The sequence below is a fragment of the Anabrus simplex genome, chromosome 2, assembly GCF_040414725.1.
Source record: "Anabrus simplex isolate iqAnaSimp1 chromosome 2, ASM4041472v1, whole genome shotgun sequence".
In the NCBI taxonomy this organism is placed as follows: domain Eukaryota; kingdom Metazoa; phylum Arthropoda; class Insecta; order Orthoptera; family Tettigoniidae; genus Anabrus; species Anabrus simplex.
In genome coordinates, this window is record NC_090266.1 from 608456433 (window position 1) to 608471002 (window position 14570).

At 39.6% G+C, this 14570-nt stretch overlaps 1 protein-coding gene across 1 annotated transcript in view; it reads right to left on the reverse strand.

The window, feature by feature from the left end:
• Positions 1-14570, reverse strand: part of alpha-Man-IIa (alpha-mannosidase 2) — a 355439-nt gene that overhangs the window by 294624 nt on the left and 46245 nt on the right. Inside the window, exon 2 of the mRNA XM_067139236.2 lies at positions 3635-3750. Coding sequence (XP_066995337.2) covers positions 3635-3745 — 111 coding nt within the window. The 5' untranslated portion in view covers positions 3746-3750. The remainder of the gene's footprint in view (positions 1-3634; positions 3751-14570) is intronic.

The window sequence follows — 14570 nt, forward strand, 5'->3', positions numbered from 1 at the left end:
GCTTAGACTCAGCTACAGGTGGCACTTCAGCACGAATAGGAAGTTTGACAACAAACCTACCAGAATCATCTCTTTGAACACTATTCACAAAGTGTTCTTCGCAAGCCCTTTCTTCAGGAGTAAGAACTGGTTGATGAAGTTCTTCAAGCTCCCAAAACCTTTGGAGTTTAGTGTCAATAGAATCAAGTTTTACAAGATTAGCACGACGAGCCTTGGCATTATTCTTAATGCACGACTCAGGGAAAGTGCCTGACAGCACCCAACCAAATTCAGTATCTAATAAGGCGGGATAACCCTTCTTATGCAAAATATTAGAAGACACAATTTCATAGTAGACATCAGCACCTAGCAAAATATCAATAGTAGAGGGCTGATTAAATGTCCTATCACTCAAAATAATATCATCAGGAATAACCCAATTGGAACAATCAATTTCCTGCGCAGGGAGTGGACTTGTGATTGTGTTCACGACTGCACAGTTCAACTTCAATGTATAATCTGATACGTTGGAGAATAAAACAAGGTTACATGTTGAACTTACAGGAGACACATTCGCATTGCCTATACCAACAATAGGTAGACGACAAGACCTAGTACGAATACCAAGCTTCTTGACAAGATCAGAAGTCACAAAGGATAATTGACTCGCAGAGTCTAACAAAGCTTTAAGTAGTATAATCTCTCCTGAGCTATTTTTTATTCCTACACACGCTGTGCTCAGCAAAACATTAGAACCTAGTCCTGAAACAACCTTCATGGCAGTGGGTGAAACAATTGCAGAATTTGTAGCATTCATATTATTATTATTGGGACTTGTTTGTTCCTTGTGAACCAATAAGTTGTGAGGCCCATTACACTGGGAGCATTTGTTTTGCTTACAATGTTTAGAAACATGAGAAGCGGAGAAACAGAGATAACAAAGTTTATTTTCCCTCACAAACTTGCGACGATGATCAATGTTTGCTTGTTTGAACTTTCTACAATCAGAAATGCTGTGATTATCAAGTTTGCAAAACCTACAATTCAAGGAAGTGCTATTGTTGGCAATGTGAAGGGCTTTTAGGTTGGATTTTAAGTCTCGTTTTTGCTCAATAACAGGTTTCTTGCATTCTGTTAGCTCTAATGTTTGACATTTTCTTTCCAAGAAATCAATTAAATTATTTAGTGTGGGAATATCAGTAGAGGCAAATTTGTTTTCCCATTCACTTCTATGGTTGGACTTGATCTTACTTAGAATCAATTCCTGTAGCAAAATTTCATGTAGTGGAACCTGACCCTCTAAATTGTCAACAGCACTAAGATTAGATTTTACTTGGTTTATCAATTTGCGATATTCAACAGAAGATCCACTAGTACAATTATGGAGATTGAGCAAATGTTTTACGTGCTGTGAAACAATCAAGCGTTTGTTATTGTACCTTTCATCAATTAAATTCCAAGCAACAGTGAAATTATCAGCACATATGGATAGGTTATCTAACAAATCCCTAGGTTCGCCTTGAAGAGACGACAATAGGTAGTGTAGTCTTTGCACATTGTCAATGCGGGTATTGTTAATAACCAAGCTTTGAAAGGTGTTCCTGAAACTCAAATATTTTGTCAAATCTCCTTTAAAAACAGGCAATTCAATGGGCGGGAGCTTCAAGCTACAGTTGGACCGAGTAGAGTTATCAGAAATAATGGATGCATTGCTTGGACTTGTGGGTCTCTCAAATGAGCAAAGCAATTCTTGAATCCTAGCAACTATTGCATGATATCTGTTTTCAAATTCATCATGCTCTCCAAAGTGAGTTTCGCTAGATTTTGAGTCTAATTCACATTCTAGATACTCCCTAACAATGCTGAATTCCTTCCAAATTTCTGGCAGCCTATTTTGCCTAGAAATTAGTTCGTGATGGTTGATGTTATCTTGCTTTAAGTAATTTTCAAGGTGAGTTAATGACCTTTTAAGTAGACCACGTTTTTGAACAGCCTTTGCTTCGGATTCAAACACCATGATGAATACCGGTAGTTCAGGTAATCAATTATTGACAAGATAATAATAGAAATCAATCCTACAACTATGGTGACTATACAAACAATAAGCCCTATAATCAGTGCACTGCATTCATTTGCATTGTTAGAATGAGTGACAGTCTTTGAATGGAACCAACAATGTAGGTAGATGCACAAAAGCATGAAATAACGTATAATAAACCACGTACGTTCTAAAATATACAAAATACACAAAGCGGCCCAACAAATTATTAGCACGAAATCGTATAATGCCCATGAGAAGTCAAGACAAATCTGTTATTCTATACACGGAAAGTGCTAGCAGTAGGGTTAGGATATCAGGCAGGATGTCTACCCTAGTCAAGATAGGAACAATAAAGACAAATGGAACAGACTTACAGTACATGACGGTGCTGTATCATCAATCATCACTACCACTGGAAACACTCCTTGGCTGGAATCACATGCCCAAAGTGACTGGAAAGTCCAAAAGATGACGTCTGCGATGTAATGTTCACTGGAGTCCAAATTCCAAGTAGCATTTAACATCTCGAACATCAGGGTATCAGATAAAGGCTGGCGGAAACAGCTCACAAGAACAAATGCAATAAATAGCACGTGGTAACTTCCACAGATTGTTAACGTGCGATATCAAAGCAGTTCCAAAACAATGTAGACTTCGTTGAAATCTCAATATGACGAATTCAAACATTCGTAGTAATTAGCCTTAAGCACGACATCCTGGTGCTTTTATACAATAACTGTTCACGATGCTTTTCGCGCCAAGCTCGTTGCTATGTTCAAACGGCGATTGCAGGCAGCAATTCATGACGATAACAATTTTTAGGTGACTAGCACAATGTTCAAAGTTCACAATGATTCTCATCGCGGCCCGGAAGGACCAAAATTTTATGTTGCGAACGACGAAACAACATATCGGCCGCACATAACAAAGTTCAGTTCCATAGGCGCACAAATACAATTTTGAAACAAATCAAATGGAGGACCAGACTGCCCCAAACGAGCAGACACAAACACATCACTCACAAGGTGATTCAAACATTTATTACACATGAATAAAACTGCATATTTACACATTATGTACAACAAATTCGGAGGTACACCAAAACACGTGTACTGCTGCCGGTCGCCATGTTCAGTGTCTGTTTATAAAACAAAAACGCAGCAGCACATTGCCAACTGTTACAAAATGAAATGCGGCAGACGAGTACCAACACAAAAGCCGCAACAAATAATTTGCAATATACAGTATTATTTTGTAGAAATAACTGCACATTAATAGAGGGAAAATTACTTCCCACAGATTAAATGTAAATACTATCAGGCTAAATAGGTACCAATAATGTAACATCTGACTGGATATTACCATACTAGTATATTTTCCAAAACACACTGATAGTATTAAAGACTATTGCCTACTGTAAAACAAGTTTAAAAAGGCCTGTTTATTGAAATTACACGTTTTTTAAAAATTTTACTGTGGTACATTAAGGTCCCAATAAACCCTGAATGTAGTTCCTTGTAGTATGGCAAATATTCTATACATCCTTTCATATCTGTATCTTCCTGTAACATACACATAATAAACACAAGATATGCTAAAAATTGATCAACATACCTCCTTAAAATCATGTGGGAAAATAGTAAGATCCATCATCAAGTACAAAATTATACAGCCTCCTAGTACAATTAAACTCCCAAGGAGGGCAACAAGCTTTCTCCACCGCATTTTACCTAGAACAAGAGCACAGTAAATAAAATATTTTTAAAATCATAAATAATCATACTATAAAGAGAACTCTGTTCATTTTTTGGAATTGTTTTACATCACACCGACTAAGACAGGTCTTATGGTGATGGGATAGGACGAGAAGGAAGTGACCGTGGCCTTAATTAAGGAGCATTTGCCTGGAGTGAAAATGGGGAAACTACAAAAAAAACATTTTCAGGGCTGCCAACAGTTTGGTTCGAGCCCATTTCTCCCGAATGCAAGCTAACAACTACACAGGCCAAACTGCACAGCCAAATCACTCAGTGTACAGAGAACTGAAGAAGATACTTAGTAAAAATTTGCCTCCTATAAGATTGTACTTCACTGGCAAATTTCTAAGTTTATTCTCATATAAGCACACTCTTGGAGGTCTTCAGTTTTTATATGGGAAGTCAATCATAAGGAAAAAGCCAGATAAATAGAAGAAAAAGAAAAATACAAGTGTTAACAGACAAAGAACATACAATAAACACCAACGGAGCCCAACATTTCAATTTGAGGAACAGAAAGGAACAAACAAGCGATTAATCAAGTCTTATAGATAAAGAGGGGAACAGGAATAACTAACAAGATTAAGACCTGCCACAGAGGTCCCTGAATAAGGGTCAATGTTTAAACTTCTAATGAAGTTAGAAAGCAGAAAAGAGCTTGTTAACACCAGGGAAGAAATGGATGTACCAGAATTGAGAAAGATACAGAGAAAATCCATCTACGTGAAGAAAGCAGTGTGTGAAGAAGCAGAGATTGCCCTTGTCTTTTTGTTTTTCCATGTCTGTCCAAGTCTCCTCTTCCTGTGGCTTCCCCTTTCCACACTGACAGGTCATTTTGTTTGTCCCATTATATGTTCCTATTCGCGCACCTTTCTATAGATGACCTTATTTGTTACTTGTTTGTTCTATTCTAATACTTAGGTTGGCCAGTTGGGCTCCTTTTATCCTGTGTTTCTGCATTTATTTTATCTTTGTCTCCTTTTCCTGTATATACGCTCTCCTTATCCTAAACTTCCCTACTCTCCTCATCAAAATGGCTTCTCAAGTTGAACCTGCACTCCTGATGAATCAGGAAAGCAGAAATAAGCCTGATGAGAAGAAACGAATGGAGAAGAATTGTGAATAATGAGGAAAGAGTCCATGTTTGTGGAGACATCTGTGTATGAAGACGTTGAAATTGTCCTTTCATTTCATATCCTACTGAATTACACTGTACACTTTTCCCCTCATCGCTAGTGTGGGAGCCTCTCCACACTCTCCTGGAACCATGCTTTTTGAATGTGTCCTTGCACCCATGTCAGGACAACAGCTTCCAGGTCTTTCAAGTCTGTGGACATTTGTTTAAGCACAGGTACCTTCACGCGACCAAACAAGCGATAATCTTAAGGGGCCAAGTCAAAGTAGTAAGCTGAATGTGGGCACTTGGAATCCTAGCTCAATAATTGTGGCAGATGCTTTCCAACTCCTACTGGGCCATGCGTTATCATGATGCAGGAGAACACCTTTCTCCTATTTCCCTGACTAATTCCTTTCAATTGTAAGGCACACATTTGCTTAGGATTGCCACATATGTGGTGTTGCTGATAGTTGTCTTCAATTCCAGCCAGTCAATGGGCATGCTGCCCTCCACGAGCCACTTCATGCTCGTTGACTGAGGATGCTATGCTTCTGTGCACTGATTGATGATTGACGGCTTTGACGGCCTCATCCCCAGTCACAATTCTCAACATGAAGCCCACTGGATCCTGGTTGTGGCATTGCAGGAGATCATTGATCACATTCACACATGCCTGTCTTTGTGCTTCACTTGGGCACCAGAAAACCCATCTGAAAGATATCTTCTCCAACTGCAAGTGCTAGTACACAAAGTGCTGCAGGAATCTTCTGGCAAGTCTCGCAGCCACCTCCTTGTCTGTGAACGTGATGCCCTTGTTATTAAGGATGACCCACTCCACTCGCATCCTGTACGTAGACATTGTCCTCACCGTACTTCTGGAACTGGTCGCTATCTCTGTTGAAATACAGCAATTTTTCCAGCCTTCAACCCAGCTATACATGGTTTTCTGTGATGTTGCTTTCCACAAACTGTACCAATCTTCTGTAAATCTCCACGATGGTCACACCATACTTCCATTGAAACTATGTCTAATGCTGTCCTTCATGACTGCTCTCCATGTTGTACGCTACATAGTACACTGACAACGGTGGGAAAAATTTGTAGTGCTGAATATGGGACTGCTTCCCTCTGTGCAATGTTTCTGTCATGCAGTGGACAAATATATTAGCTTCTTGTGGCATGTCATGATTAACAAAATGGTAGGTTGTAGGCTATGGGAGATTCTAAAGTGTAATTCAGTATGATACACCATCTATAGATGGTTGACTTGGTATATTGTCATCTTTCTTTGAAAACCTCTTAATGGGGGCAGGGGTGAGGTGGGTGGGGGATGGGCTGAATGTAAATTTAAAAACTTTGTAAGTCTCTGGAAGACTGCTACGCCTCTGTTGGCTGCATTAATAAGCTCGTATAATTAAGCCTGCTGCACAGTCTATTAAAAACCCTGTATCCAATATATATAAGGGTTTTAACTTCATAATCTCAATTTTTTCATTAAAAATTCATATGTCTGACTAACATTCAATGGAAACTATAACACTAATTTACTGCAAATGTAACAGTGAGAACAAAGTAATTAGAGAATAGCCTGCCTTCCGTGAAGATTTCTGCTTGATTACAGTATTTTCGAAGAATGGCTTCAGGCTGCTACAAATGTAGATTACTTGGGAAGAAGGCATTGATGCTTTCATCATCATCATCATCATCATCATCATCATCATCATCATCATCATCATCACCATCATCCTTTCCCCCTTATACAGCTCCAACAAGTCACTGATATTGTTTTCAGAGGAATTAATGAATTTAGAATTTGTTGCTTAGTCTATATCAACGCCAAGCATTGCTGACATAGAAATATTGTTCAATCGTGTTAATTGGCGATGGATTTTGTAATGATTGTCTTATGGTGTAAAAACCCATGGTCATCGGTCCATATCAACAAAGAAGATTGCGAAGATGATTTTTTTAAATGAGAAAAAATTGTAAAGGAATGATCGCTTGAATAATAAGACAAGAGGGAGTCACGAAAGGAAGGAGGACTCCCTTTACATTAGATGCACTAATATCACAGAGTCAAAAGAAAACTAAATGTGAAGGCCTATAACTTAGAAAGCCCATCAACAATAACATTACACTGACCACTGTTTGTTGCGATGTGCTTTATGTCTTTTTTTTCATCACTGATAGATGGGATTAATGCTGTGTACCGAGTATAACAGCTTGCCTGAATATTGGTGGGAAGTAGCTGGGGAATTAGATTACTCTCTTCTTTAGCATGCCATTCCTCTGGTTCATACATTTTTTTATATTACTGGTACGTAACACACTGGTTCATCATAGTATTCCAGCTATTTGATCCCTACTCTGAGGCACTGATTGGAATGTGAGCAGTGTGCACACTTGGAGGAATAATGGCAGAGGAGTGTTCACAGCTAGCTGCGGCCTAGTCATTCCAGCTCGGGAACTTTAAAGTGTTAGATGGCAGCGTAGTACTATTCGTTAAAAGTGAGAAAATGTGCGGTTTTTCATTTGATCAAGTATTTCATATGATAGCATTGCTCTTAACTGCAACATTCCTAATGGCATCATTGTAATGACATATGTTGACTTCAGTTGGGAAAACCACAAAGACAGTCTTTCTGAGAATGTAAAAAAGGCAGGTGGAAAGTGAGTGTCTACCATTATAATGAAAACCGCCCAACTTGATTCTGACTGGCAGCAGGCAAATGGGCCTACCACCATAATGAAAAATCCCCAACTTGACTGTGACTGATAGTGGGCAAGAGGGCTGCCATTACACTGAAAATTCCTTAACCTTGTCTTCACATGCGAAGAGACGTATGGTGACTTCCCCTTCACGTTTCTGGGGTAACATTAAGAGCTATCTAATTTAATACAATCTTAATCACAATATGTATACTATTTAACCTAGAATTTTGTATACAGCGTAGAATTCTGTAGGGAAGCACGTACACATTAGCTAGTATATTTTTGTTCTTAGTTGCTTTACATCACACAGACACACATCAGTCTTAATGCGATGATGGAACTGCAAAGGAGTTGGAAGTGGCCATGGCCTTAACTAAGGTGCAGCCCCAGAATTTGACTGGTGTGAAAATGGGAAACCACAGAACACCATCTTCATGGCTGCTGACAGAGGGGTTTGAACCCACTATCTCTCAAATGCAAATTCACAGCTGCGCACCCCTAGCCGCATGGCCAACTTGCTTGGTCAGAACAGAAAACAGTGATTAACAGATGCAATAAAAATAATAAACATGAGAACAAATTACTAGCTATCACAGAATGTTCTCTAATGTTGAATCTCATTACTGTATGAAATCCAGTCCTAAGTTGTATCTGGAGCCAATTTGGAACTCATATACTCACATCTTCCAGAAATATGAAAACTGCTGCAGTGAAACTCAAAACCAGCCATTCAACTTCAGAGTATTTTGTGATACTTGGAATGAAATTAATATCTCTATTTTTCCTTCGAAGAAAGATCAATGCAATATCTGCAATGGTTACAAGACAAAAATGCTTTTCAATGGGCTTGGCAGACATATGCAATAGCTACTTTTGGCTTGGTGAGGAAAGCAATGGAAAGCTACATCTTTTCCCAAGTATGCCTCTTCAGTGATGCCTATGCCATCTATAATAGCTGATGGCTGAGCTACTGAGGATCCAATCAGCCTTCGGTCTGACTACTCAACATAAATTATTAATAATAAGTAGAGGTGTTTGAAAAATTTTGTTTTTTAATTGAAACCAAATTGAAAATGTGGTGTTTTATGTTTTCATACTCTGAACAATTTACGGTACATGTGGCCATTGCAACGCAAGTGTTTGTTACAATAATTGCATTCTTTAAGAGATATAATTGCGTGTTTCTGCACTAGCTGCTGTCAATCTTCAATCTGTCGCTTACCAGTAAACTATACTTTTAGAATGATTGTTCAGAGTCCGCATTTGCACACAGATGTACAAACACTTCACAGCAGCTGTAGCATTGTCTTTATGTGCTATTTCCAATGCACAGATCACTTTCACCACATTTACTAAATTGAAGTTTTCTCCTCCTACTGCAGTCTGGAAAGTAATATGTCCTCTAGAAAATGCTACAATTGCACCTTCTGAAGAAAAGTGATATCAGTTTGGCTGTTCTCTACTACACTCCTGTATTGCATTAAATTGTGGGGATCAAAATACATAGCAAACACTCACGCATGAGTAGCTCGATATTCCAACTTCATCTGTGGGTCTTGAGATGGCTGCATAGCCCAATATGGGAAGCACACAATTTGCTGAAATGAGCAGAGGTATAATTGGAATGTTGAACAGGAAGTTCCCGAGAACTTTCTTTCCCTTCTTGTCGCCTGTCAATCTCAGTCGTCTGCCCCTGCTTTCTTCAAAATTGAGTGTACCATTACATACCAGTGCCCTCCATGATCCATTCAGGGCTGATGTCTCCCACTTTTAATATCAATGTCGCCACACCAATTTTTTGTGAGACATAAAATATAGTATGATGCCATGTGGTGTTACAGAATTTTTTGTTTTGCATTGGTAATGTACAACTGAAACTCTGAATATATTCTTCTTCTACTGCTTTTCCCACACGGGTGTGATTTGTGTGGCATGTGTGAACTTGGTCCTGTTTAATGGCTGGATCCCCTTCCTGATGCCAACGTTATATGGAGGGTTGTATTCATTATTGCGTGATACTGTGGTTTGAGGTAGTGTGATGTGTTGTTTTTGTGAAGATAAGAGTGTTGGGACAAGCAAAATCACCCAGTCTGATAGTCGGAGAAATTAACCACACGTGATTAAAATCCTCAACCCCAACCCAACCGAAAATTGAACCCCAGACACTCTGAGCCGAAGGCCTCGATGGTGGCCAAGGAATTCTGGATATAATGACTTTACTTGCAAATTCAAACTAACTGGCATAAATTCTATAAGCCAAATGATTATGAAACCTTTAAAAAATGCCAAAATGTACTCATATTAAATCTGAATGCTTTGAGTTGAAAATATTTTCGAACTACTCACATTAACCCATTTGAGCTTCACATTTACAATATCCTTTGTTGTTATTATCATCATCATCATCATCATCATCATCATCATCATCATCATCATCATCATCACTGGCGCGACAGCCCTTTGTGGGTCTTGACCTTCTGAGAAGTTTTCTTCATTCTTTCTTGTTAAGTGCAGAGCTCCTCCAATTCTTGATTCCAATTATCTTTACATCCTCTCTCACCCCTTCTTCCCACCTTAACTTTGGTCTTCCAACTTTCCAGATTCCTTCTGGCACTGCATTAAATAACTTCTTTATCATTCTGTCATTAACACACAGCACATGTCCTGCCCACTCCAACCTTCTCATCTTTATGCAGTTAACATTGTTTGGTCCGTTATACTGTATAAACTATACAATTCATGATTATATCTTCTTCTCCAGACATGGTTTTCTTCCACTGAACCACAAATTTGCCTCAAAATCCTTCTTTCAAATATACCGATGTGTCTTTCATCAGATTTTGAGGTCTCAGCAGCATATGTTAATACAGGTTTTACTAAAACTTTATACATTAGGACTTTAGTTTTCCTGAAAAGCAGCTTAGACTTCAGATGATTATGAGGCCATGATAACACTTGTTAGCGGACAGTATAAGTTTTTTGGATTTCAGAACATTGTTCTTGGAATTAACTTCTGATCCAAGGTAGGTAAAGCTAAGCACAACATCAAACTTATACGAGCCAATTTCTATGAATGTAGATCCACTAGGGTAGTCTTTCTTGGTTACGGGCATGTACTTAGTTTTTTCTTCATTAATCTGTAAATTCACCTTTCTTGCTGCTTTTTCAAGGCATGTGAAAGCTTCTCTCAGTGCCCTTGGTGTTCACACGATTAAAGCAATATCATGTGCATATCATCACTGCCAGGACAAAACCTCCTATGTGATAATATTTTTGGAGATATACTGACCCGCAGCACATACATTATGAAGAGCGAGAATGCCTTGACCATATTCACACAAAATTGCACCTTAGATGACAGAACCTTACTGGCCAAAGTTCTAAGCTGAAATATTTCACATAGGAGGTTTTTGCCCAGCAACGACGATATGCCAAATTTTGAACTGATTTATATAAGATGGTTCCCTTGTGTTGATACTCGCATCTCTAACAACTTTCTCCAAAGCTATATTGAACAAAAGACATGATAATGAATCTCCTTGCCTAACTCAGATCTTGGTTGTTACAGCACTTGATAACATATTTTGGATCTTAATTTGATTCCGAGTATTTTCCATAGTGGCTTTCACAAGGCGATCAATTTCGTAGGGATCTCAAACTCTTCCATAGCTACACAGAGATTACTTCTATCAATGTTGTCATAGGCTGATCTGAAGTCAATGAAGAGATGGTGTGTATCAAATATCCTTTGTTAAACCTCCTTTATTTTTCCTAATCTTGCCAACAAAATGTGTCTTGCAGAGCAGGAGCATCTCAGCCAGCTCATCTGATGTGTAGTAACTGTCGGCGCAGAGAAAGTGACCCCAGTCCAGATGTATGTCCCGTAAGTTACATTGAAGTTGATTGTTGAAGGTACCATTACTAGCATATACACAGTTCAAAAAATTAGGGGAACATGTTTTGTAACGTCTGGTATGTGAACGTTAATTTGGTAGACGCGGTTCCAATGGTCGTACAGCATACCTTGAGACCTTAGCTACTTAGCGTATGTCAAATCAAAGTTATACTCCATCTGTAGGCGTTGCCATGCATTAAAATGTCAGGTGACTCCTCAAAACAAAGTGAATAGCGGTGCATCCGTGTGTCGTCGTTAGGTACACAGACTACTGCGGTCATTTGAGCACATTGTACATCAACTAGCACACCCCATGAGACATCTTAACGAGGTTCAAGTCGAAAGGGCCGTCACTTTGATCCAGGAAGGATGGACTTTTCGTCGTGTTGCTGCGGATCTCAATGTCTCTCCATCAGTTATTTACCGCTTGTGGAATTGCTACAATGAAAAAGGGCAGTTCACAAGGAGGGTTAGACAGGGTAGTGGACGCATGACAACCCCACAGGATGACCAATATCTGACCATCTGTGCACTGCGGTGTCGTTCATCAACTGCCAGAGAACTGAAACAAGACCCAGGAGGCTCACTGGAATCACGGAGTCTGACCAGACAGTAAGGAACAGGTTAAGAGAAGTGTCCTTACAACACAGGCGTCCTGTTCAAGTGCCCCATTTAACGTAGGAATATCGCACAGCTCACCTTCTGTTTGCCCGTATCCACGTCAACCGGCAGCTTCGCCAATGGAGACGTGTGTTGTTTACAGACAAGTCTAGATTTCCCCTGACACAGTGTGATGGACGTCAACGTGTATGGAGACGCCGTGGTGAGCAGTACATGCCAAATGTTGTCCCGGAAGGCGACCGATTCGGACAAGGTTCTGTGATGTTTTGGGGAGGCATTACTATTGATGGCCATAAGGATCTTTTCGTCGTCCATGGTAATCTTACCGCTGTGGAGTACATCGAGCAGATACTGCTACACAATGTGTTGGTTGCTGCATACGGTGTTGACCCTGAATTCATACTCATGCACGATAATGCCAGGGCTCATGTAGCGCACATCACCAGAGCTGTCTTGCGACAACTGGACATTCAAGAGATGGAATGGCCACCAGTGAGTCCTGACCTTAATCCCATCGAGCATGTGTGGGACAGGCTTGACAGAAGTGTTCGTGAGCGTCCTGTTCCACCACAGACTCTCTAAGACCTCGAACAGGCTCTCATTGAAGAATGGGACCTGATACTGCAACATGAACTCCGTCAACGTATACAGAGCATGTCAGATAGGTGCCAAGCTGTGATAAATGCTCGTGGAGGACATGCACCATACTGAAGCTCTCCAACTGTGATAAAAATCCACCCTGGAGGACTATTATCACTTTGTTTTCGCCCCTATTTGGACATTTACGTTTGTGTTCTGAAAATGAACGCTAATCCATCGATGTTCTTTCGCATACTTGAATGGCAAAAAATAAAGGTTTAGTTGGTAATATACCTGGGTGTGAGGTATTGTTTTGTGGAGCATGGCATACGTTCAAAAACATGTTCCCCTAATTTTTTTTAACTGTGTATTTTCGTTCTGTAAATATACAGTAGCAGTTTATAATATTCAAGGGGTCTTTATTGGGTCTGCCCTATCAACACTTTATACATAAAATGACTGATAAAGATGTTGTCCACATTCAACATACATGTTTCGAGAAAGGACCATTCTCTTCATCATCAAAATGATTACCACACACATTAAAATTTATCTGAAAACTTCAGTTATTATTAAAAATCACAGTGCTAGTGATCTCATTATTGCAATGCTTTCAAACTTATAATATGAAAACAAAACACCAAGGAATTAAAAATTTATGATGTACAGAGATCTTATGGAAAATTCTAGTTAACGGTTTGAAATAATGTTATCATATATACTTATGTCCTTGAGTTTTAAAAAATCTTAGGCTTGTTAACGAGTTTAAAAATAATGTCACTTTTCTCCCTCCACAAAGTACACCAAGCCTCCCTTCCCTTCCACGCTAGTTGCGATTAGTCCGTTTAGCTTTGCAGTGCTTTCATTCAATGCCGCCTGACTGCAAAGCTACCCACCAGCACGTGGGCAGTAGAGTGTGATCAGTCTTCTTGCTTGAGGAATGTGGCTGTAAGGCAATTTGGTAGCTGCATATATGACAGAGCAGCCCTGTTTAGGGTCGATTCTGCTCACCTCACATGAAGAAGGGGTTAGAAAACGTGCCCTAAACATAATCAGCCACTTTCATTACTGATTGGATAACTGTATCCATTAGTAGCGCCTACAATGCGGTTGAGAAAGTTAAAGAACTGTATTTTGCACTGTGGAATATCAGAACACTGAATGATGACACATCTAGTGAGAGAACCGTGTGAAGAACTGGGATAATTGCTCGAGAATTAAGGAGTATAATGTTGGCATAGCAGCAATCCAAGAGACTTAACTTGCTGAGAAAGGTCGAATTACTGAGCACGGTGCAGGATACACCTTCTTGTGGAAAGGGAAAGCCACTAATGAGAGCCGTTTATAAGGAGTAAGAGTTTTCATCATGAAGAGTCTCCTCAATATCCTGTCCGAGCTCCCAACAGGACAACATTAAGACTCTGGTTGAGTGGCAATCGGCATGCTGCAGTGATCAGTGCGTATGCCCCATCTTTCAAAGCAGAAGATGAAATGAAATTTTCTACTCAGATTTAGATGCCATATTGTCAACCATCAATCAGCAAGATAAAATCATCGTTCTCGGTGATATCTGTGCTAGCGTGGGGAAGGATTATGAAGTGTGCAACAATGTCATTGGCAAGGAGGGAGTAGGCACAGAAACTTTAGATGGAGTCAGACTCCTCGAAGTGTCCTGAGCATGTTCTAATAATAAGTAACACCATATTCCATCAAGGAGATTGCTTCAAAATATCATGGTAGCATTTCATAGACTATGTGATAGTCTGCTGAAGAGATCTTATCGCAAGAACTATGGTAGGAATGGATGACTGTTGGACAGATCACAGACTCATCAGATCTATGATCCATATCCCCATTCCTTACCAGAGA